This window comes from Salvelinus alpinus, chromosome 8, assembly GCF_045679555.1.
Source record: "Salvelinus alpinus chromosome 8, SLU_Salpinus.1, whole genome shotgun sequence".
In the NCBI taxonomy this organism is placed as follows: domain Eukaryota; kingdom Metazoa; phylum Chordata; class Actinopteri; order Salmoniformes; family Salmonidae; genus Salvelinus; species Salvelinus alpinus.
This window is the reverse complement of record NC_092093.1, coordinates 24752109-24778825: the sequence shown is the minus strand read 5'-3', so window position 1 is coordinate 24778825 and position 26717 is coordinate 24752109. Positions and strand designations below refer to the sequence as shown.

Below are 26717 nucleotides of genomic sequence, written 5' to 3'. Positions count from 1 at the left end.
ATTTCTGACGGCTTGGTGTCCAAATCCTCACTGGGACACAATAATATCCGTCCGGCCATGATTGAATCGGCCCCTGTCTCAAATAGCACAGCTAAAACAGAAACCCTGAGCTGAGCGCTCTAGTCATATTTGCAATGCAAGGAAGGTATGAAAGTGTGTGCCATTTCAGAGCATGATGAAGAGGGATGAACACCTGCTGATGGCTTCTGTAGTTCGTCTCCCCTGTGTTCTAATCAGCACTTCACTTCACTGGATAGCCTGTCTTCTCCCTCTCTCTATCTCTTTATTTTCTCTCTCCCTTCCATTTCTCTCTCTCTCTCTCTCTCTCTGTGGAGACAGTCTCGCTATGACAACCTAATCACAGCGATACTGGCATTCACAACAGAATAGACGTCACAACACAGCAATTCCCAACAATTCCCTTGATATCAGTGTGGGTACAGGAAGGGATATTTCGCCGAAGCGGAGAATCATTCAAATATAAATTAGTTCCCTGATCAGGTGAAGAAGGGCAGCAGACAGACACAAACCTCACACCTACTTATCAATTCTGTCTTCTGGAGTCATCAACACTACTCAAGTAAATTTCATTCAAGTAAATTTGCTTGTGTGTTTTTATTACAAACGTGGTTCTTGTTGATTTGGCTGTGTTGTCTGTGCTCTCCGCACCTGGCGGCGTTTCTCAGAAGCTGAAATGTAAACAGGATGGAGACAAGACATCAACATGTCCACCTCGTAGCCCCAGGGGACCTGGCTGTGTGTGCTACGTACCGTACTGAGAGGAGGCCTGCAGAGATGAGGGGTGTGTGGGTGTGTCCTTGTGCGTCACCCTGAAGGCCTCCTAGATGATTTGTATGCTTTGGGAATCACAATCAGATCCACGTTTTGGATTTGTTTACATGTGCCTCTATTATTGAGACGATAAGAACACCAGTCGACAAGACAGAGCAATTGATCTGTCTCTCTCTCTCTCTCTGCGTGCGTGCGTGCGTGCGTGCGTGCGTGCGTGCGTGTGTGTGTGTGTGTGTGTGTGTGTGTTAGTGTTAGTGTTAGTGTTAGGGCTGGGCGATATGGCCAAAATATCATATGGTATTTTTCTAATTTATGACGGTATTTTATTTTTTTTTCATGTTTTTGATTAATAAAAGTTCTACATTTGCTTTATGAGTAGTGCGTGACTCTAGGGTGGCAACACATATTTTCAAAATTATTTCAATAGGTCTTTCTCCATTCTGATTGTTTTATACTGTTCAATTCAACCTAAAGTAATGTCCTGAATTTCCATCAATTTCTGCATTTCCTGCACTCATTTCAGATCATTTCCACACTGCCACGATATGGGCAAAAATACTAGGCCTTATTTTTAACCAAATGTTGCAATTGCGATTTAGATCCAAACACAACTTTTGGAATCATGGAATTAGAATGTTTATTATAATTAGATAGTTAGAATATAAATAATAGTGGGCACTTTGAATACAGTGTTGTTTGACATGACAACGAATGAAAATGCCTTGGACGAGTTATTGTGACAAAGTAGTGATCAGTGTTTCCTAGGGGACCCTATAATCTTTGGCTACGTTAACTCTTCGCCTATTCCTCTTTGATTTAGAAGATACTGTTGCTCAAATAACATGCTCATTTAAGACTCCACCAGCACTGGTATCAGGCTGTATTAGCTAGCTACGTTTGCTCTGACTCAGTACTTTTATTAGCTAGCCAGCTAACTAGCGATTAGCATTATTGGCTAACACGATTTAGCTTAAATTGCTAAGACAATACAAACTAGCTGTTTGCTGATGTAAGAAACACAAACTAATATTGTAATTATAGAATGCTTGTGGATTTATATTAAGATCAAAGTGGAAACAACATTGTTGCATGTGCTGCATTGACCATGCAGACTGAACGAAAGTGTCTCGTGGTCTAGCAACAGCAACATGTGCTCCTTGAGTGACGGGTGGGACTAGGTCTGTGTGGAAGCGGCGTGGAGAGACAGAGAGGAGAGAGGGATGACTCAGGTAGCAGAGTAAACTATACAAATGGACGTTACACACAGCGTATCACATTTAACAAACCAAACATTCAAACCCAAACCGTTCCGTGCATCAACACCGGTATATAGTATATATATAGTATATATACGGTATACCGCCCAGACCTTTGTGTGTGTGTGTGTGTGTGTGTGTGTGTGTGTGTGTGTGTGTGTGTGTGTGTGTGTGTGTGTGTGTGTGTGTGTGTGTGACAAAAGCCTTATCGTTATCCCCTGTTGTCTTCCAGCCACCAGACTCAGACTACCTGCTGGGACCATCCAAAGATGACAGAGCTCTACCAGTCGCTTGGTATGAAACAGACACACAGACAGACAGACGCCAGTCATATAATCACAAAACATTCACTTTCACTCAAATTTGACACCATGCAGTAACTGCAAAGCTCTCTCTCATGTGCTCTTTCACACAGTATCTTGCTGTCTCGCTTACACACACACACACACACACACACACACACACACACTGACTGTAACATCCATATTTATGTATGGGTCACCATTGCGGTGGTCAGTGTGACTGTTCTTTAATGATCAGAAGGATCAGTAATACGCTGTGGAACAGTTCCTAAAGGCCAACGCTCAACAAATAGGACTCAGCTCCTCTGAGAGAGGTCTCACTAAACCCAATTACCAGCCATTTCCAGCCCTCCGTGACTATATAGAAATTACACTACGGCACGTCTTTTCAACGGGTTTCCAGTTTGACATCATTATTTCATGTCAGACCGCTATTATCCATTCTGTATGATTGATTCCATCCCTCTGTTTTTCCTCTCTCTCTCTCTTTCTATCTTTCTCTCTTTCTATCTTTCTCTCTCACCTTTTAGCCGACCTGAACAACGTGAGATTTTCCGCTTACAGAACAGCCATGAAGATCCGTAGGCTACAGAAAGCACTGTGCTGTAAGTTTCCTTTTCCCCACACACACACACACACACACACACTGACACAAACACATGCATGTTTGTGTGTGTGCGTGCGTGCAACCAGGTATGCGATTGAGTTTGTGTGTACCTGTATGTGTGTACATCCTTTTGTTTTGTTGAGATTCCATATGTGCCGCTGTGCGTTTCATCCCAAAAGGGAATAAATTGTCTTCCACAATAACCAGCTAGCCATAGCTATCTTTGTGTTAGTTATTCAGCCCTGTTGGCTGCTGACGGTGTGTGGATAGAAATGGTCACCTGTTCCTCTGGGTATTTCTGTACCTTGCTGCTGGGACTGAGCCAGGCTCTCTGTCATTATTACCCAGGGGTTATTTAAGCAATAACCCTGGGGGGGGTGGTATATGGCCAATATACCATGGCTAAGTTCTTACACACGGTGTAACACGGAGTGCCTGGATACAGCCCATAGCTGTGGTATATTGGGTGTATACCATAAACCCCCGCGGTGCTTTATTCCTATTATAAACTGGTTACCAACGTAATTGGAACAGTAAAAACAAATGTTTTGTCATACCTGTGGTATACCACGGCTGTCAGCCAATCAGCATTCAGGGATTGAACCACCCAGTTTATGTTGTTATTTAGAGAGCGCCAAACTTTACTGCTTCACTTTCTTCTTTCTGTGTCTGCTTTCTGTCGTACTTCTGGGCTAGAGGGTAGAGTGGGTTTGTCCTGCTGAGAGTAGGGGGCAGTGAGCGTGTGTGTGGTTTTCTGAGTTAGTGTGGGTGTTAATGAGTTTAGATGATTCAGGCGTTTTGGGTTTGTCATATTATATTGCATTATCTTGTGATGATGAGACGAGAGCTCCTAGTACGTCTGAGTGATTTGGACTGAGGGCGTTCAGATTCAATTTCACCCATTAGATTACAAGTCAAAGCCTGAAGTCTAAAGCACAGACACAGATCTGTATTTATTAGTTATTACTCTGGCTTAATGCCCTGGAACAGAGGGAGGGAGGGAGGAGAGGGAGGAGAGAGAAAGAGATAGAGAGAGGAAACAAGTCTGTATATTTTCCTCAAACTCCTTCCCGTTCATGTTTTGTTTTTCCTTCTTGATCCCTCACTGTCAGATGTGTGTCTGTGTGTATCTCCTACACACTCGCACAGCAGGATTCCGCTTAAACGGCTAATTAGGTTAACTCTGAGTCGTGTCTCCAGTATCTGTAACATAAATTGGTTGGCCTGCTGCCCTGGTGTCACACCACCGTCTACTCTACAGCCACCTCATATCCTGTCTGTGGCCGTGTTGTCATTACAACCGTCTGTAATTTGCTGTGGAAATTTCCACTGCTCTTCATCATTTTAGAATGTTCTTTGTTGCCATTGAGTGGTCTCAGTAAACAACTTTGAAAAGTCTAAAAGTCTCTTTCTCCTCCCTCCCTCCACCCTCCCAACCTCCAGTGGATCTGTTGGATCTGAATGTGGCCCAGAGCACCTTCGAGCAGCACAAGCTTACCCAGAATGCCCAGCTGCTGACGGTGCCGGAAGTGATTAACTGTCTGACGTCCATCTATGATGGTCTGGAGCAGCAGCACAAGGACCTGGTCAATGTTCCGCTGTGTGTCGATATGTGTCTCAACTGGCTGCTCAATGTATACGACACGTACGTGGACACACACACACACACACACACACACACACACACACACACACACACACACACACACACACACACACACCTTGTAGAAGTAATTTTCTCTCCTAAAGAAAAATGTCCACTGTGTGTGTGTTCCCTCTATAGCGGACGCAGTGGGAAGATCCGTGTCCTGTCCATGAAGATAGGATTGCTCTCGCTCTCCAAGGGCCATCTGGAGGAGAAATACAAATGTAGGTACCAACCATCCCACAAAAACCGTTTCACACACATAGCATTCACAGAAACACTCAAACACACACACACACACACACACACACACACACACACACACACACACACACACACACACACACACACACACACACACACACACACACACACACACACACACACAGACACACTGAAGTGAAAAAATAATAAAACTTTATCAAACTCTGATAGACTTAAATCACACTTTGACACACACACCCACACACACACACACACACTCTGAGGTGAATTGAGAACAGCCCCAGTGGGAGCGTTGTAGCGTAGTCCGTGCCAGTGTATCCCATAATGCCCTCTGCCAGGCTGTAATCCCAGCTCAGTTACCCAGGGTGCCGATCGGACCGTGTCAGAGGACGCCAGTGAATGGACCATCTAATTGGATGAGAGACCTCCCACTTGTTTTGTATTTTATTTATTTATTTATTTAGTTTCATTGCAGGGGGATTAGGGATGTGGCTAGGGCTGCTGGGGGAGTATGCTTTGTCCTTTCAGAAAACGTGCATTCTGTCCTCAATTTGCTCTCTTGCTTTTGTGTCCTCGTTTTCTCCTCCTCAATCTCGCTCTGTTCTCCCCTTCTATACCTTCCCTCTCTTCCTTTCCCCTCTCTCTCTGTCCTCTCCCTCCATAGTTTCCTTCTCTACCCCTCCTGTGACGTGGAGTCTGTCCCTGAGCCTATTCGTTCCACTGGCAATTTCTATTAGTCTCAAAAAGAGATCAAGCACGGTTGGGCGAGTCCCTCTCGTTTAGAGTCACATTGGTGTCAGGCCCAGACACCCATCCACAGCAACTCACTAAATCACAAGTAGCACAGTCCCCCACCGCAAAATAGAACCCAGCTACATAGCAATTTGGCTCTCAATTCGATACCTTGTGTATTATGCATATCACTTATAATTGTAGGGCAGGACGTTTGAGTCGGAGTAGAAATGTTAAGAAAGTCTGGGGCTCGTGATTTTGGAGTTACATGACAACGATGTCCTACGTAGTGGCTATGAAGGCTTATGAAGCTGATACGCATTGCTGCTCATGGTTGAAGAAGTATGGCCAGCTTATACTCTAGGGATGTGCACTATCGAAGAACTGCCATCGCTACTCAAGGAGACATGAAGACTTGGTCAAAATCACACACACAAACACACACACGCACACACAGAGACAGATAGACAGATAGACAGACAGACAGACAGACAGACAGTATCGAAGAACAGCCATAGTTACTTAACTTAATGCAAGCTGACATCAAGGCTGGTTTGTACACATGTACGGTATCATAGAATCGCCATTACCACTATACTTAATGCAAGCTGACATCAAGGCAGGGTCTCACACAGAGATCAAAGACAACACCAGGCAGATAGGCGAGCCACATCCCTCCATCCTTTTATTGCCCCCCACTCTCTATCGCCTTTCTCACTCTCCACTGTATTTCTCTCGGGTCTTCCTTCTTTCTCTCTCTCAATCGTTCTTCCTGTCTATACTGCATCCCCGTCTTTTCTCACTCTCTATCTCTCTATCTCTCTCTCGCTCTCTCTCATCTCTCTCTCTCTCCCGCCAACTCTCTCTATCTCTAAAATCAATTCAATTCAAAGGGGTGTATTGGCATGGGAAACATCTGTTTACATTGCCAAAGCAAATGGAATAGACAATAAACAAAAGGGAAATAAACAAGGGAAACATTAGTCAACATTACACCCACAAAAGTTTTAAAAGAATATAGATATTTGAAATGTTATATTATTGGCTATGTACAGTGTTGTAACAATGTTCAAGTAGTTAACTGCAGCTAGCGACTGGAACGAGCTGCAACAAACACTCAAACTGGACAGTTTTATCTCAGTCTCTTCATTCAAAGAGTCAATCATGGACACTCTTACTGACAGTTGTGGCTGCTTTGTGTGATGTATTGTTGTCTCTACCTTCTTGCCCTTTGTGCGAACAATAATGTTCGTACCATGTTTTGTGCTGCTACCATGTTGTGTTGCTACTACAGTATGTTGTGGTCATGTTGTGTTGCTTCCATGCTGTGTTGTCATGTTGTGTTGCTACCATGCTGTGTTGCTACCATGCTGTGTTGTCATGTTGTGTTGCTACCATGCTGTGTTGTTGTGTTGCTATAATGCTGTGTTGTCATGTTGTGTTGCTACCATGCTGTGTTGCTACTACAATATGTTGTTGTTGTGTTGCTACCATGCTGTATTTCTACTACAGTATGTTGTTGTTGTGTTGCTACTACAGTATGTTGTTGTCATGTTGCGTTGCTACCATGCTGTGTTGCTACTACAGTATGTTGTTGTCATGTTGTGCTGCTACCATGCTGTGTTGCTACTACAATATGTTGTTGTCATGGTGTGTTGCTACCATGCTGTGTTACTACTACAATATGTTGTTGTCATGTTGTGTTGCTACCATGCTGTGTTGCTACTCCAGTATGTTATTGTCATGTTGTGTTGCTACCATGCTGTGTTGCTACTACAGTATGTTGTTGTCATGTTGTGCTGCTACCATGCTGTGTTACTACTACAGTATGTTGTTGTCATGTTGTGTTGCTACTACAGTATGTTGTTGTTACCATGCTGTGTTGCAACTACAGTATGTTGTTGTTGTGTTGCTACCATGCTGTGTTGCTACTCCAGTATGTTATTGTCATGTTGTGTTGCTACCATGATGTGTTACTACTACAGTATGTTGTTGTCATGTTGTGTTACTACTACAGTATGTTGTTGTCATGTTGTGTTACTACTACAGTATGTTGTTGTCATGTTGTGTTGCTACCATGCTGTGTTGCTAGTACAGTATGTTGTTGTTGTGTTGCTACCATGCTGTGTTGCTACTCCAGTATGTTATTGTCATGTTGTGTTGCTACCATGCTGTGTCACTACTACAGTATGTTGTTGTCATGTTGTGTTACTACTACAGTATGTTGGTGTCATGTTGTGTTACTACTACAGTATGTTGTTGTCATGTTGTGTTGCTACCATGCTGTGTTGCTACTACAGTATGTTGTTGTTGTGTTGTTACCATGCTGTGTTGCTACTACAGTATGTTGTTGTTGTGTTGCTACCATGCTGTGTTGCTACTCCAGTATGTTATTGTCATGTTGTGTTGCTACCATGCTGTGTTGTTGTGTTGCTATAATGCTGTGTTGTCATGTTGTGTTGCTACCATGCTGTGTTGCTACTACAATATGTTGTTGTTGTGTTGCTACCATGCTGTATTTCTACTACAGTATGTTGTTGTTGTGTTGCTACTACAGTATGTTGTCATGTTGCGTTGCTACCATGCTGTGTTGCTACTACAGTATGTTGTTGTCATGTTGTGCTGCTACCATGCTGTGTTGCTACTACAATATGTTGTTGTCATGTTGTGTTGCTACCATGCTGTGTTACTACTACAATATGTTGTTGTCATGTTGTGTTGCTACCATGCTGTGTTGCTACTCCAGTATGTTATTGTCATGTTGTGTTGCTACCATGCTGTGTTGCTACTACAGTATGTTGTTGTCATGTTGTGCTGCTACCATGCTGTGTTACTACTACAGTATGTTGTTGTCATGTTGTGTTGCTACTAGAGTATGTTGTTGTTGTGTTGCTACCATGCTGTGTTGCTACTCCAGTATGTTATTGTCATGTTGTGTTGCTACCATGATGTGTTACTACTACAGTATGTTGTTGTCATGTTGTGTTACTACTACATTATGTTGTTGTCATGTTGTGTTACTACTACAGTATGTTGTTGTCATGTTGTGTTGCTACCATGCTGTGTTGCTAGTACAGTATGTTGTTGTTGTGTTGCTACCATGCTGTGTTGCTACTACAGTATGTTGTTGTTGTGTTGCTACCATGCTGTGTTGCTACTCCAGTATGTTATTGTCATGTTGTGTTGCTACCATGCTGTGTTACTACTACAGTATGTTGTTGTCATGTTGTGTTACTACTACAGTATGTTGGTGTCATGTTGTGTTACTACTACAGTATGTTGTTGTCATGTTGTGTTGCTACCATGCTGTGTTGCTACTACAGTATGTTGTTGTTGTGTTGTTACCATGCTGTGTTGCTACTACAGTATGTTGTTGTTGTGTTGCTACCATGCTGTGTTGCTACTCCAGTATGTTATTGTCATGTTGTGTTGCTACCATGCTGTGTTACTACTACAGTATGTTGTTGTCATGTTGTGTTACTACTACAGTATGTTGTTGTCATGTTGTGTTACTACTACAGTATGTTGTTGTCATGTTGTGTTGCTACCATGCTGTGTTGCTAGTACAGTATGTTGTTGTTGTGTTTCTACCATGCTGTGTTGCTACTACAGTATGTTGTTGTCATGTTGTGTTGCTACCATGCTGTGTTGCTACTCCAGTATGTTATTGTCATGTTGTGTTGCTACCATGCTGTGTTACTACTACAGTATGTTGTTGTCATGTTGTGTTGGAACTACAGTATGTTGTTGTCATGTTGTGCTGCTACCATGTTGTGTTGCTACTACAATATGTTGTCATGTTGTGTTGCTACCATACTGTGTTGCTAATACAGTATGTTGTTGTCATGTTATGTTGCTACCATGCTGTGTTACTACTACAGTATGTTGTTGTCATGTTGTACTGCTACCATGCTGTGTTGCTACTACAATATGTTGTTGTCATGTTGTGTTGCTACCATGCTGTGTTACTACTACAGTATGTTGTTGTCATGTTGTGCTGCTACCATGCTGTGTTGCTACTACAGTATGTTGTTGTCATGTTGTGTTGCTACCATGCTGTGTTACTACTACAGTATGTTGTTGTCATGTTGTGCTGCTACCATGCTGTGTTGCTACTACAATATGTTGTTGTCATGTTGTGTTGCTACCATGCTGTGTTGCTACTCCAGTATGTTATTGTCATGTTGTGTTGCTACCATGCTGTGTTGCTACTACAGTATGTTGTTGTCATGTTGTGCTGCTACCATGCTGTGTTACTACTACAGTATGTTGTTGTCATGTAGTGTTGCTACCATGCTGTGTTGCTACTAGAGTATGTTGTCATGTTATGATGCTACCATGCTGTGTTACTACTACAGTATGTTGTTGTCATGTTGTGTTGCTACCATGCTGTGATGCTACTACAGTATGTTGTTGTCATGTTGTGCTGATACCATGCGGTGTTACTTCTACAGTATGTTATTGTCATGTTGTGCTGCTACCATGCTGTGTTGCTACTACAATATGTTGTTGTCATGTTGTGCTGCTACCATGCTGTGTTGCAACTACAGTATGTTGTTGTCATGTTGTGCTGCTACCATGCTGTGTTGCTACCACAATATATTGTTGTCATGTTATGTTGCTACCATGCTGTGTTGCTACTACAGTATGTTGTTGTTGTGTTGCTACCATGTGTTGCTTCTACAGTATGTTGTTGTCATGTTGTGTTGCTGCCATGCTGTTTCATGTGTTGCTGCCATGTTATGTTGTTGTCTTAGGTCTCTCTTTATGTAGTGTTGTGGTGTCTCTTGTCATGATGTGGGTTTTGTCATATATTTAACTTTTTTAATATTTTTATCCCAGGCCCCTACCCCGCAGGAGGCCTTTTGCCTTTTGGTAGGCTGTCATTGCAAATAACAATTTGTTCTTAACTGACTTGCCTAGTTAAATAAAGGTTATATAAAAATAAATACAAAGTTAAAGTGTGAAAGGGAAAATAAATGAACAGGTTGTTTTAACAGTGTTGTAGAATTTGTATTTTGTATTATTTTCGGGGGAAGATCAGCTTTAATATTGCAGATTGTGGCTTCTATCAATGTAATTACCTGCATCATTTCCAATCCCCATATATTTTTTTGTAAATATATAATATATATATATTTTCCTTTATTATTTTCCCGTAACCCTACCACCCATCCCCTAATTGAAATACACAATGTTTATTTCTTCTCCACTGGTTGCCCTTTTCTCATGGCAACGGGCCACACATCTTGCTGCTGTGACTGCACACTGCAGTATTTCGCCTAACAGATATAGGAGTTCATCAAAGTTTGTTTCTCTCTCTTTATCCTATCTGGGAGTAACAAGGCAGACAGAGCCCTGACAACAATTAACTGAGCTGTTGCATTCAATTTGGTTTCCTTTTGTTTTACGATTGAAACAATAAATATAGTGTTTGTACGTCTAGACGAGAGGTTTCCCTTCTCAACGATGGGCAGATGCCCTGTCATGCCCTCAGAGCAGGGGCTGATGGGGAATTGATTGCTCTCCTGTGATAGTGAGGAGATTTACAGAGACAGATGAAGAAATGGGGATGGATGGAGGGAGAGGGAGGGAGCGAGGGATGGAGGGAGGGAGGGGAGAGTGGGATGGAGGGAGGGGAGTGTGGGATGGAGGGAGGAAGAGAGGGAGGGAGGGGGAGAGAGGGATGGAGGGAAGGGGGAGAGGGTTAGGGCAGGAGGAAGAGAGGGAGGGAGGGAGGAAGAGAGGGAGGGAGGGAGGGAGGAAGAGAGGGATAGAGGGAGGGGGAGAGAGAGGGATAGATGGAGGGATAGATGGAGGAAGAGCGGGAGGGAGGGAGGGGGAGAGAGAGGGAGGGAGGGAGGTGGAGAGAGAGGGAGGGAGGGGAGAGAGAGAGAGGGAGGGAGGGAGGAGGGGGAGGGAGGAAGAGAGGGAGGGAGAGAGGGATGGATGGAGGGAGGGGGGAGAGAGGGAGGGGGAGAGGGGAGAGAGAGAGAGGGAGGGAGGGAGGGAGGAGGGGGAGGGAGGAAGAGAGGGATGGAGGGAGGGAGAGAGGGATGGATGGAGGGAGGGGGGAGAGAGGGAGGGGGAGAGTGGAATGGAGGGAGGTGGGGAGAGAAAGCGGGAGGGTGGGAGGGACTGTGGATTCCTCTGGGTTGTATTCTGACAGGGTTGCTCAGCTCACCAGGAGTCCTCTACTCTACCTTCTCCTCCCTGAGCTCTGATAGATGAGTACCCACATAGGGCTATTAATACACACGCTGACACACACACTCGCTGACACACTGACACAACACGCTGACTCACACTCTCACACAACACACTCACTGATAAAGATTGACAGTGGAGGCTTGGATGAGAAACTGTATTTCTGTAGTCTCACACCCCTTGCCTCTCTGTCTGTCTCTCTCTCTCTCTCGCTCTCTCTCTCTCCTCCAGACCTGTTCAGTCAGGTGGCGTCGTCGGGGGATACGTGTGACCAGAGACAGCTGGGTCTGCTGCTCCACGACGCCATCCAGATACCACGGCAACTAGGAGAGGTCGCCGCCTTCGGAGGGAGCAACATTGAACCCAGCGTCCGGAGCTGTTTCCAACACGTATGTATACACAGTATACACACACACTGCAACACATTGTGTTTATTGACACACACACACATCTTGTATTATTGCTGTTGAAAGTGCCATCACGTATAATATAACCAATATGGCCAACGATGAACGTTCAAATGCAAGGTTGGCTGGTCCCTGTCCTTGGGTTCACATTGTATTTTTCTCTTTTCCCTGAGTCCTGTTTCGTCAGTCATAAATTCAGTGGCGGCATTAAATTAGGAAGCAGTAAATTTCCCTGATTTCACCGCTCGGGCGCCCAAAATAGCATGGTGATGGAGCTCGGCTGACATTGGAAATGTCACGGAGTTTAACAGGAGCCACTACCAACCTGGAGCTTTCTATACAGTCCCTTCTCCTATCGCTTCACCACTCCTCTCCTGTCACCCCTTATCTACCTACAACCTCCTCTTCCCTTTATCTCCCCCCATTTCACACACACACACACACACACACACACACACACACACACACACACACACACACACACACACACACACACACACACACACACACGCGCGCACATACATTAACACACACATACATTAACACACACAAACATTAACACACACAAACATTAACACATACACATAACACTGACTTGCTTAGTTAAATAAAGGTTCAATATTATTATTATTATTATTTTTAAATACGCTAACACACACACACCATCACCCGCCTCAATACCACCATTAAAACAAGACCGTCTGATATTCACTGCACAATTCCTAATGCATTACAGCCAGACGGTTGATGGTAAGAGTGACTGATGACTCAGGACACTCTGCCCAGTAGACTCCACCCCCCCCCCCGTGACCTCCCTGTATCAGCCAGAAATTGCAGAGCAGTCAACCACTCCATTTGGTTTAATGGGGCTGTAATGAACGAGGTGGTGGCCCATAAATACGGCCTGTTTTACGGGCCTCAATCTCACTCCTCCCTCCCTTTCACCATCCATCCATCCATCCATCCTCCTCCCTCCAAGGGATCTGTACTGCCGTAACTCTGCCACCTAGACGATGTGAGGGGACAGGAGGGAATGGGAGACAGGTGGAGGAGAGAGGAGGAGACAATAGGGAGGAAGATGGAAGGAAGGATAGGTGGAGGTGTCTGCTCTCTGGCTCGATGCCTTGCCTTGACACTCCAGAGCTGGTTCTTCATCAAATCTAATTGTATTGGTCACATACACATACTTAGCAGATGTTATTGCGGGTGTAGAGAAATGCTTGTGTTCCTACTGTAGCTCCAACATTGCAGTAATATCTAACAATTCACAACAATACACACAAATCTAAAAGTAAAAGAATGGAATTAAGAAATATATAAATATTAAGACCAGCAATGTCGGAGTGGCATTGACTAAAATACAGTATATACATATGAGATGAGTAAAGCAGGATGTAAACATTATTAAAGTGACTAGTGTTACTGGCCAGTGATTCCATGTCTATGTATGTAGGGCAGCAGCCTCTAAGGTGGAGGGTTGAGTAGCCGGGTGGTAGCCGGCTAGTGATGGCTATTTAACAGTCTGAGATAGAAGTTGTTTTTCAGTCTCTCGGTCCCAGCTTTGATGCACCTGTACTGACCTCGCCTTCTGGATGATAGCGGGGTGAACAGGCCTTGGCTCGGGTGGTTGTTGTCCTTGATGATCTGTTTGGACTTCCTGTGACATCGGGTGCTATCGGTGTCCTGGAGGGCAGGCAGTGTGTTGGGCAGACCACACCACCCTCAATGAGAGCCCTGCGGTTGCGGGAGGTGCAGTTGCCGTACCAGGCGGTGATACAGCCCAACAGGATGCTCTCAAATGTGCATCTGTAAAAGTTTCTGAGGGTCTTAGGGGCTAAGCCAAATTTGTTCAGCCTCCTGAGGTTGAAGAGGTGCTGTTGCGCCTTTTTCAGCACACTGTCTGTGTGGGTGGACCATTTCAGATCGTCAGTGATGTGTACGCCGAGGAACTTGAAGCTTTCTACCTTCTCTACTGCGGTCCCGTCGATGTAGATAGGGCTGTGCTCCCTCTGCTGTTTTGTTGACGTTTTGTTGACGTTGAGAGGTTCTTTTCCTGGGCCCGCTCCGCCAGGGGCTTCACCTCCTCCCTGTAGACTGTCTCGTCATTGTTGGTAATCCGGCCTACTACTGTTTTGTCGTCTGCAAACTTAATGATTGAGTTGGAGGTCGTGCATGGCCACGCAGTCATGGGTGAACAGGGAGTACAGGAATGGGCTGAGCACGCACCCTTGTGGGGCCCCAGTGTTGAGGATCAATGAAGTGGAGGTGTTGTTTCCTACATGCTTCTCCATCTGTCTGTGTGTGTGATCTCAGGGTTCTAGGATTTCTATCTGACATTTAGCCTTAACAGAGCCAGAGGTCACAGAACGGACACACGCACGCAGGAATAGGTTTTCAACGTTCCCCTCTTTGACCGAAGCCATGTTGATTCTTAGTGCGTGTTTTCAGTGTGTGTGCGTGCGTGTGTGCATGCGTGCGTGACCTGTGGACAATTTCTTCCTCGAGTCCCAGATGTTCCTTCTCAGAATGTTTACTCAATGACCTTTGTGGGTAGCCGTGGCAACTGAAAGGTCAGGTGTGTGTTCTGTACAGCAGCCGTCTCCAGGTGTAAAGGGATTTAATACCCACTACAGGACTCCTAGAACGGGGCTTCCTAAACTTTGGTGCGGGCTAAAAAACTTTGACATGGGCTAGTTGATCTGGACACTGCTGACAAGTTATAAATATCTATCTAAGGTCTGCAATGACTGACATGACAAGAGGAACTGATGATGCACTGCCCAAAATGTAAATGACACCTTGTGCATTCTACTATTACAACTTTCAAGAGTAAGTTGGAAGCCGGACTGAGTTTCTTTAAAACATTTATTGAATAATGGATTTATTTTTGTCGCCTGGATGTCACATGCATCACACTTATATCAGTACAGCCGTAACAACCTAAGAGTTCTGAAACTTCAAAACTTCTGTTACATCAAATAAGCCTAGTATCAAAATAGCTATTCATTTTTTATCTTGAACAGGTTCCACAGTCTCTCGTTCCCCCCATACAAAGACTCCTCACTTAATAATCAATTACCTGCTTAACGTGAACAGATTTCCTCTTTCCTCTTCCTGTCCAGGTGACAAATAAGGTGGAGCTGGAGCCCAGGCAGTTTGTTGATTGGATGAGGCTGGAGCCCCAGTCTATGGTGTGGCTTCCTGTCCTACACAGAGTGGCGGCTGCTGAGACCGCCAAGCACCAGGCCAAGTGTAACATCTGTAAAGAGTGCCCCATTGTAGGGTTCAGGTAAACACACACACACACACCCACATACGCACGAATGTGCACACACACACTCACACACAGCAACTTTGCGTTCAACGTTAGCTCCTTAACACACATTTTCATACAGAGCAAGAGCTGTACGTTGAACACACCCACCCAATGCACACACACACAGGGGAATGATGGTGTGCTGGTCTCCCTGCTCTGAGTGGAGCAGAAAGGGCAGGCCTGCTCCAGAGGGTAGGCCTTTATCTAAATGTCAGCAGCTGATACACTCCTGACTAAATACCATCTGGAGAAGGACCTCTAGAATCACACACGCACACGCACACACACACACACACACACACACACACACACACACACACACACACACACACACACACACACACACACACACACACAAAGGGACATCCACTGTGTACTGTGGGTTAGGGTCTCAGACTCTCACTGCTTTCTGTCTGTCTGTCGGTCTCACACACACACACACCACCTGTTGATATAATGTCAGAATTGTTCAATAGAATCACCCTCTTATGATTAAACAGACCTCAGATGTCCACATGCTAACCACAATATTGTTTGGTGGTATGACATCAGTCACAGTATTATTATGCGAGCAAAATGAGACACAACATCATGCTAACCAGAGCCTAGTGTCTAGTGTAATGTTTATTATCTCTGGTCCTCGCTAAGTAGTTACACCAGCTAGTGAATGTCTTGAGACAAGTACCAGCAGACATTTGACAGAACACAAGCTTTTACAGGTCTGTCATTGATCCAAGGTGAGGAGAGAGAGAGAGAGAGAGAGAGAGAGAGAGAGAGGGAGAGGGAGAGGGAGACGAGGGAAGGAGAGCGAGAGAGAGAGAAGAGAGAGACGAGGGAAGGAGAGCGAGAGAGAGAAGAGAGAGACAAAGGGAAGGAGAGCGAGAGAGAGAGAAGAGAGAAACGAGAGAGACGGGGGAAGGAGAGAGACGAGAGAGAGAGACGGGGGAAGGAGAGAGACGAGAGAGAGAGATGGGGGAAGGAGAGAGAGACAAGAGAGACGAGAGAGATGGGGGAAGGAGAGAGAGACAAGAGAGACGAGAGAGATGGGGGAAGGAGAGAGAGACGGGGGAAGTAGACGGGGGAAGGAGAGCGAGAGAGAAGAGAGACGAGAGAGACGGGGGAAGGAGAGCGAGAGAGAGAGAGAAGAGAGACGAGAGAGAGAGAAGAGAGAGAGAGAGAGAGAGAGAGAGAGAGAGAGAGAGAGAGACGAGAGAGAGAGAAGAGAGACGAGAGAGAGAGAAGAGAGACGAGAGAGAGAGGAGAGAGACGAGAGAGAGAAGAGAGAGATGGGGAAGGAGAGAGAGAGAGAGAGAGACGGGGGAAGGAGAGAGAGAGAGACAAGAGAGATGGGGGAAGGAGAGAGAGAGCGAGAGAGAAGAGAGACGAGCGAGACGGGGGAAGGAGAGAGAGAGAGAGATGGGGGAAGGAGAGAGAGAGAGACAAGAGAGAAGGGGGAAGGAGAGAGAGAGAGACGAGAGACGGGGGAAGGAGAGAGAGAGAGAGAGAAGAGAGACGGGGGAAGGAGAGAGAGAGAGAAGAGAGAGAGAGAGAGAGAGATGGGGGAAGGAGAGCGAGAGAGAGAGACAAGAGAGACGGGGGAAGGAGAGAGAGAGAGAAGAGAGACAGGGGAAGGAGAGAGAGAGAAAGTTGAATACATTTGGATTGAATAGTGTTGCACAGGTTAGACTTGAGGCTCCCAATGGCCAACACCCTATTGTAAAGCAGAGCTGGTTGTCCAGACAACGGGATATTACGAAGTAGAATATACACTGTGTGTACAAAACATTAGGAACACCTGCTGTTTCCATGACATAGACTGATCAGGTGAATCCAGGTGAAAGCTATGATCCCTTATTGACGTCACTTGTTAAATCCACTTCAATCAGTGTAGATGAAGGTGAGGAGACGGGTTAAAGAAGGATTTGATATTAGGAATTGATATTAGGAAGGTGTTCTTAATGTTTTGTACACTCAGTGTAGATCCCATAGTCATTCATTAGTGGTTGTCTGTGTCAGCGCTAATGAAAGATGTCTGTGTAGTAATACGCTGCATGTTGCTGTGTAATGGGGCGTGGGACGTGGGTTGTACTGTGCCCCTACTGTCTGATGTATCGCTGTGGGCTCTGTCATCAATCAGATTACCTTAGAGGGAGAGAGAGGCCGCACTCAACGAGCTATATGAGGCCATAGCTAACAAGAAAATGCTCATCCATAAGCAGTGCTCCCAGTGGCCGGGGACATTAATGCAGGCAAACTTAAATCCGTTTTACCTAATTTCTACCGGCAAGCACAGACTGGAATATTTTCCGGGATTCATCTAAGGGCATTGAGGAGTATACCACCTCATTCACCGGCTTCATCAATAAGTGCATCGACGACATCGTCCCCACATTGACTGTACGTACATATCCCAACCAGAAGCCATGGATTACAGGCAACATCCGCACCAAGCTAAAGGCTAGAGCTGCCGCTTTCAAGGAACGGGACACTAATCCAGACGCTTATAAGAAATCCCGCTATGCCCTGTTGTATTCGGCGCATGACAAATAAAATGTTATTTGATTACATTGCCTGAATTGTGCCCATCTCAATTTACGTACATCTTTTATATTCTGTTTTGAGCACGGTGATGAGGTGCATTGGGATAGAGCTGCAGGTGGAATTCTGAATTTTAGACTGTGGTTTGCGTGTGTATGTGTCATCCATTTTGAAATTCACGGAGGAATTGGTGAGAGAAAGTGGTGACAGAACATCGGTAGCTCCGTGTGAGGCCCTGGAATAGCCCAGACCAGAGCATAGCAGGACACACATGAGACGCATGCAAGAGAAAGAGAAATGGAGAAATCTGCACGATGCGCTCAACACTCTCTTGTCTCCACTCTGTCTCTATCTCGATCGAAACAAAGTGGCGATTTTCACGTCTGAGGAATTTAGCGAAAAGTGTCAGCTATTTCAAACACACCTCCTTGTTATTGCGTTTCCATTTTCGTTTTTTGGATTGCATTCAGTAGCGTCTATGAATCACATGATTATGAAGGCATATGTATGAAAGCATGTATTCATATTTTAAATTTAGCTCTGTCCTTGTGATGTTCTTGTCTGTTAATGTTCTGTATTATGTCATGTGTCTTGTTTTGTGTGGACCTCAGGAAGAGTAGCTGCTGCTTTAGCAGTAAGTAATGGGGATCCTAATAAAATACTAATACTATCCATCTCCCCCTCCCCTCATCCCTAGGTATCGCAGTCTGAAGCACTTTAACTATGACGTGTGTCAGAGCTGCTTCTTCTCTGGACGAACCGCCAAGGGCCACAAGCTCAACTACCCCATGGTGGAGTACTGCACGCCGGTGAGGAACACACAAACACACACATACTCTCTCTCACACACACACACACACACACACACACACACACACACACACACACACACACACACACACACACACACACACACACACACACACACACACACATATACTCTCACACACCTCTGTACCACCTTATTCTCCAAATAACTTATTCAGGAATCCGGAGCGCAAATTGGATTCAACCGAGCGAACAGTAAAAGACTTCTGTTCTTTGAGCTGTTTATAATTTCTGAAAGGCATTTTTCCAACACCGTTTCAGGTGAGGGAGGGAGGGAGGGGATTTGCAGAAATGTAACAGTCTTCTCTTTTTAGATTAGTAGAGCTCACGCACAGCGTCGGAATATTGCTGAATGTCACACTTCAACTGGTCGGGGAATATGTTTATTTTCTTTGGGTGATTTAATTTAGTTTTTCAATCTGCAAATTTGATAGCCTGGATATTGATACAGACCGCCAGCCATGAGGAACAGCAATCACTCCTGTCCTGGCTGTGTAATGCTAACTGCCTTCAGTGACTGTGGGATGAAAACATTATACAAGTCATGTTTAAGCATGGGCAAATAATATTATAGCTTTCAGTTATGAAGCAGAAAGTCAAACTGCAATGTCAGACTCCCGTACTCAATCTGGCCTTTCTGTTTGTGATTTAGACCCATTTCAGACAGATGATGTGGTATATCACCTGTAGAAAATATTAGGCAATGTTAATAGGACCCCTTTCAAACAACTCCTTATTTACCACTGAATTGCAGGTATACCCCTTTTAAACATATCAGTGGGTAACTGGCAAATTGGGAGGTGTGGGGTCAGGGGGGTGTTGTTAAACAATGGGGGCTGTTTGCATTTCAAATTAGGGAGGTGTTAAACAATTGAAGTGTTTATTAATTTACCTGCAAAAAAATAGAGAACCATTCACACAGACTGTATTTTGGTTAGAGGGTCTGTGAAAATACAGGAATCATGACTCTTTAGGTGGGTTTTATTTGTTCTTTTTTGTACCACCTACCCCTTTCAGATATACAAAAACACAGGCAAGAAAGAAGCAGGTAAATGAGTGAGACTTCAGTCTGTGTATGAAAGGGATATTAGTGTAAGCAATGTAAATGGGTCAGTATGAAATAGCGGATTCTTGGCCGTCTGAACCATTTTACTGGAGAAGACCTAACAAAACAGCGAGGTTACGTCGCGGATTCTCTCACTGTTACTTCAGAACCACAGTCCACCTTGAGGAATAAATCCTTTATTACACACCATGTGTTGAATAGAGATGCTCTTTTATTGAATGAAATAAAAGGTATTTCCTCCGAGAAATAAGCCCCTCTCTAAAGCAACAATAACACATTTACAGTACCCTCTCTTCCACACAGAAACAAAACACATTTTGATGTTACATGAATGTCTCCAAAAAGGATCAAGTACATATTAATACTGAGGCCTAGGACCATAACCTGATTTAGGAGGTACAGATCAATATGATGCGGTGTAAAATGTCAGCCGCTGGTCCCATTGCGGTCATTGTAGAAACATTCTAATTTTCTCATTTCAGTCCCACTGTTTATTTGATGTGCACAATATTGCTTTTTCATTTGATTGTTCCCACATTGCTAGTATTAATTATTGAGCAAAAACATGGTAGAATAAATTGTGTGCTGTGGTCTATTCGTTCCTCTGAAGTAGTTGTTTGGGCACAAGTTTGACAAGTCTCTCTATTGTGATTTTACAGACTCTTCTCTAGCACAGTAGCCGACCTGCCACAACACACTATTCAAGCGTCACACACAACCCCTGCTCAAGTACTGGGATCTCTTTCTCTCTCTCTCTCTCTCAGTTCAATTCAATTTCATTTTCAATTTCAATTCAAGGGCTTTATTGGCATGGGAAACATATGTTAACATTGCCAAAGCAAGTAAAGTAGATAATAAACAAAAGTGAAATAAACAATACAAATTAACAGTAAACATTACATTCACAGAAGTTCCAAAAGAATAAAGACATTTCAAATGTCATATTATGTCTATATGCAGTGTTGTAACAATGTGCAAATAGTTAAAGTACAAAAGGGAAAATAAATAAACATAAATATGGGTTGTATTTACAATGGTGTTTGTTCTTCACTGGTTGCTCTTTTCTTGTGGCAACAGGTCACAAATCTTGCTGCAGTGATGGCACACTGTGGTATTTCACCCAGTAGATATGGGAGTTTATCAACATTGGATTTGTTTTCAAATTATTTGTGCATCTGTGTAATCTGAGGGAAATAATAATAAGTCTCTAATATGGTCATACATTTAGCAGGAGGTTAGGAAGTGCAGCTCAGTTTCCACCTAATTTTGTGGGCAGTGTGCACATAGCCTGTCGTCTCTTAAGAGCCAGGTCTGCCTACGGCGGCCTCTCTCTATAGCAAGGCTATGCTCACTGAGTCTGGACATAGTCAAAGCTTTCCTTAAGTTTGGGTCAGTCACAGTGGTCAGGTATTCTGCCACTGTGTACTCTCTGTTTAGGGCCAAATAGCATTCTAGTTTGCTCTGTTTTTTTGTTAATTCTTTCCAATGTGTCAAGTAATTATCTTTTTGTTTTCTCATGATTTGGTTGGGTCTAATTGTGATGCTGTCCTGGGGCTCTGTGAGGTCTGTTTGTGTTTGTGAACAGAGCCCCAGGAGCATCTTGCTTAGGGGACTCTTCTCCAGGTTCATCTCTCTGTAGGTGATGGCTTTGTTATGGAAGGTTTGGGCATCGCTTCCTTTTAGGTGGTTGTAGAATTTAACGGCTATTTTCTGGATTTTGATAATTAGCGGGTTTCAGCCTAATTCTGCTCTGCATTATTTCTCTCTCTCTCTCGCTCTCGCTCTCTCTCGCTCTGCTCTCTCTCTCTCTCTCTCTCTCTCTCTCTCTCTCTCTCTCTCTCTCTCTCTCTCTCTCTCTCTCTCTCGGGATGTGTTGTGTTCTACATATTAGCTAAAAGCCATATGAACTCAATAGACTGTGTGTTCCTTTGCGTCACATTGTGTTTATGTGTGTCACCCTGCTTTGGTGTGTGTTTGTAGAAGTTGAATCTCCCTAGCTGTTCCCTGAATCCTAGGAAGAATAGGCCCTCTTTAGGTCAGGGCACCGTGGTAATAGGACTTTCACTGGCAAAGCAGAATCCGCCACTTTCTTAGAAGATGTGTTTTCTAATGAACTCTTTAAAAAAAAATCTCATCCCTTTCTCACTCTTCCAGACTACTTCGGGTGAGGACATGCGTGATTTCACCAAGGTGCTGAAAAACAAGTTCCGCTCCAAGAAGTACTTTGCCAAGCACCCACGGCTGGGCTACTTACCGGTCCAGACGTTTCTAGAAGGAGACAATATGGAGACGTAAGTACCTGGGAGGAAGGGGGTCGTTGTGTTGCCTGGGTGAGCCCTCTGTCAACACTCATTTCCTCCCCCTGTCTGTAGACTGTTATACCCCCTGGAAGACTCAGGCCAAATATCGGCCATATATCTCCTGTGTTGCACAGAGCTGCTGCTCTGCTCTGGAGTGAGTCCGTCTCGAATTTTCACCGGTCACCAGACACACATAAATCCTCAGTAATGGTGTTTAACTAGCGTTACAGATCATGCAGATGCTAGTGGCGGGTGGTGAGTGCCCCCCTCTTGAGGTGTGAGTTATGTCCCCTTCTATGATCTGAACCTTCTCTGTCTCTATATACTAACAGCTCCCTAGAACATGTCTCCCTCTCTCTCCACATCTCTATATCTCACCCTCTGTTTTTTGCTATATCTTCTGTCTCAGTATCTTGCCATGTTTGTGCATCCCTCCTTCTCTCTCTCTCTCTCTCTCTCTCTCTCTCTCTCTCTCTCTCTCTCTCTCTCTCTCTCTCTCTCTCTCTCTCTCTCTCAATTCAATTCAATTGACTTTATTGACATGGCAAGTTATTATTACTTACATTGTCAAAGTATACATATCGAAAAATTTAAATAAAATATATATGTATATATATACACAAAATATATATATATTTATATATAAATAAATGGTGGGACTAACAGTAATAATAATAGTAGTAGTGGACATGGGATTACCATTAATAACAGCTACAACAACAATATTAATCAGAACAACAATACATTAAAGCAACAGTAGTAGACCAGTGTCAACATGACTGAGAAGACACATGACCTGGTACGAAAGACAAAACAAAACTAAGCTAAATGGGAAATATTATCAACATTTCTTTGCATTTTTCACTGGCTGTCCCTCAGGCTGTGGCAGGAGGACACATATTTGGCTGCCAAAACTGCACATTTTGGCTTTTCACCCAACAAATATTTGAATTTTTCTTCATCTTTTATAGTTTCAAATTCTTTGTATTGAATTATAATTTTGGGAAAGAAATATGCTCTTAGGTCTGAGTATTTGTCACAGTGTAGTAGGAAATGCACTTCTGTCTCTACCTCTCCCCTGGAGCAGAGTGAGCACAGCCTGTCCTCCCTGGGCAGCCAGGTTTGTCTGTGACGACCGGTCTCTATAGCCAGACTGTGCTCACTGAGTCTGTACCTAGTCAATGTTTTCCTCAGTTTTCTATCAGTCACAGTGGTCAGATAGTCTGCCACCATGTACTGTCTGTTTAGAGCCAAATAGCATTGAAGTTTACTTTGATTTTTTGTGGTGTCTTTCCAATAGGTTATATATTTTTCTTTTTGTTTTGTGATGATTTGGTTGGGCCAGATTTTCTGAGGGCTGTCCCGAGGCTCTATGGGGTTGGTTTGGGTTGGTGAACTGAGCCTCAGAACCAGCTGGCTGAGGGGACTCTTCTCTGGTTTCATCTCTTGACATTGTAGAGCTGTGTGATGGAATGTTTTAGGGTCACTTGTTTTTAGATGGTTGTAAAATTTGATGGCTCTTTTTTCTATTCGAATGAGGAGGGGATATTGGCCCAATTCTGCCCTACATGCGTTATTTGGAGTTTTTCTTTGTACTTGCAATACAGTCTTGCAAAACTCTGCATGCAATACTTCAATTGGATGTTTGTCCCATTTAGTAAATTCATTATTAGAGAGTGGACCCCATACCATCTCGAATCCCACCGTACCTTCTCCGCTGTGCAATCCGGTTTCCGAGCCGGTCACGGATGCACCTCAGCCACGCTCAAGGTACTAAACGACATCATAACCGCCATCGATAAAAGACATTACTGTGCAGCCGTCTTCATCGACCTGGCCAAGGCTTTCGACTCTGTCAATCACCATATTCTTATCGGCAGACTCAGTAGCCTCGGTTTTTCTAATGACTGCCTTGCCTGGTTCACCAACTACTTTGCAGACAGAGTTCAGTGTGTCAAATCGGAGGGCATGTTGTCCGGTCCTCTGGCAGTCTCTATGGGGGTACCACAGGGTTCAATTCTCGGGCCGACTCTTTTCTCTGTATACATCAATGATGTTGCTCTTGCTGCGGGCGATTCCCTGATCCACCTCTACGCAGACGACACCATTCTATATACTTCCGGCCCTTCCTTGGACACTGTGCTATCTAACCTCCAAACGAGCTTCAATGCCATACAACACTCCTTCCGTGGCCTCCAACTGCTCTTAAACGCTAGTAAAACCAAATGCATGCTTTTCAACCGTTCGCTGCCTGCACCCGCACGCCCGACTAGCATCACCACCCTGGACGGTTCCGACCTAGAATATGTGGACATCTATAAGTACCTAGGTGTCTGGCTAGACTGCAAACTCTCCTTCCAGACTCATATCAAACATCTCCAATCCAAAATCAAATCAAGAATCGGCTTTCTATTCCGCAACAAAGCCTCCTTCACTCACGCCGCCAAACTTACCCTAGTAAAACTGACTATCCTGCCGATCCTCGACTTCGGCGATGTCATCTACAAAATAGCTTCCAACACTCTACTCAGCAAACTGGATGCAGTTTATCACAGTGCCATTCGTTTTGTTACTAAAGCACCTTATACGACCCACCACTGCGACCTGTATGCCCTAGTCGGCTGGCCCTCGCTACATGTTCGTCGTCAGACCCACTGGCTCCAGGTCATCTACAAGGCTATGCTAGGTAAAGTGCCGCCTTATCTCAGTTCACTGGTCACGATGGCTACACCCACCCGCAGCACGCGCTCCAGCAGGTGTATCTCACTGATCATCCCTAAAGCTAAAACCTCATTTGGACGCCTTTCCTTCCAGTTCTCTGCTGCCTGCGACTGGAACGAATTGCAAAAATCTCTGAAGTTGGAGACTTTTATCTCCCTCAACAACTTTAAAAATCTGCTATCCGAGCAGCTAACCGATCGCTGCAGCTGTACATAGTCCATCTGTAAACTACCCACCCAATTTACCTACCTCACCCCCCATACTGCTTTTATTTATTTACTTTTCTGCTCTTTTGCACACCAGTACCAATATCTCTTCTTGCACATGATTATCTGATGATTTATCACTCCAGTGTTAATCTGCTAAATTGTAATTATTCGATTTATTGCCTACCTCATGCCTTTTGCACACATTGTATATAGATTCTCTTTTTTTCTACCATGTTATTGACTTGTTTATTGTTTACTCCATGTGTAACTCTGTGTTGTCTGTTCACACTGCTATGCTTTATCTTGGCCAGGTCGCAGTTGCAAATGAGAACTTGTTCTCAACTAGCCTACCTGGTTAAATAAAGGTGGAAAAAAAAAAAAAAAAAAAAAAATACTTCACTGCCATATAGAGCAATTGGTTCTATAACTGATTGAAAAATTTTGAGCCAGATTCTAATTGGAATTTCAATTTTGATGTTCCTTTTAATGGCATAGAATGCTCTTCTTGCTTTGTCTCTCAGCTCATTCACAGCCATGTGAAAGCTACCTGTGTTGCTGATATTTAGTCCTAGATATGTGTAGTTTTTGGTGTGTTCTAATAGAACTGTGTCCAAATAGAATTTATATTTGTCATCCTTATTTCCGGACCTTTTTTGGAATATCATTATATTTGTTTTTTTTAGGTTAACGGTCAGAGCCCAAGTCTGACAGAACCTGTGAAGATGATCTAGGTGTTGCTGTAACCCCTCTTTAGTGGGAGACAGCAGCACCAGGTCATCTGCGTACAGCAGACACTTGATTTCAGTGTTGTGTAGGGTGATACCAGGTGCTGTCGATTCTTCTAATGTTTTTGCCAATTCATTCATGTAGATGTTAAATAATGTTGGACTTATTGGGCAGCCCTGTTTCACTCCCCGCCCCTGAGAGAATAAGTCTGTTTGCTTGTTGCCAATTTTAACCGCACATTTGTTTTTAGTGTACATTGATTTAATAAAATCATATGTTTTCCCTCCAATACCACTTTCTATTAGTTTATAAAAAAGACCTTCGTGCCAAATTGAATCAAATGCTTTCTTGAAATCTACAAAACACGAGTAGATTTTGCCTTTGTTTTGGTTAACTTGTTTATCAATTAGAGTGTGGAGGGTGTAAATGTGGTCTGTTGTACGATAATTTTTTAGAAATCCAATCTGGCTTCTGCTCAGGACGTTGTGTTCGTCAAGGAAATGATGTAGTCTGCTATTTATAATACTGCAATCTCTCTCTCTCTCTCTTTCTCTCTCTCTCTCTCTTTCTCTCTCTCTCTTTCTCTCTCTCTCTCTCTCGCTCTCGCTCTCGCTCTCGCTCTCGCTCTCTGTCTCTGTCTCTGTCTCTGTCTCTGTCTCTCTCTCTCTGTCTCGCTCTCTCTCTCTCTGTCTCCCTCTCTCCCTCTCCCTCGCTTTCTCTATGTCTCACTCTCTCTCTCTCTCTCTGGTCACGGTTATTCTGTTTCCTCATACGTTTTCCAACCTATAGAACACAGAACCCCACCCACTGTTAACTCCCTCCCAACTCTTCTTCCTTCAT

The 26717-nt window shown here is 44.1% G+C and overlaps 1 protein-coding gene across 8 annotated transcripts in view; it reads left to right on the top strand.

The window, feature by feature from the left end:
* Nucleotides 1-26717, top strand: part of utrn (utrophin) — a 364756-nt gene that overhangs the window by 297737 nt on the left and 40302 nt on the right. For all 8 annotated transcript variants that reach the window (XM_071413075.1, XM_071413077.1, XM_071413076.1 and 5 more), the window contains 8 exons: nucleotides 2281-2342; nucleotides 2881-2955; nucleotides 4401-4602; nucleotides 4741-4826; nucleotides 11998-12155; nucleotides 15296-15462; nucleotides 18725-18836; nucleotides 22076-22212. In XM_071413075.1, coding sequence (XP_071269176.1) covers nucleotides 2281-2342; nucleotides 2881-2955; nucleotides 4401-4602; nucleotides 4741-4826; nucleotides 11998-12155; nucleotides 15296-15462; nucleotides 18725-18836; nucleotides 22076-22212 — 999 coding nt within the window. The remainder of the gene's footprint in view (nucleotides 1-2280; nucleotides 2343-2880; nucleotides 2956-4400; nucleotides 4603-4740; nucleotides 4827-11997; nucleotides 12156-15295; nucleotides 15463-18724; nucleotides 18837-22075; nucleotides 22213-26717) is intronic.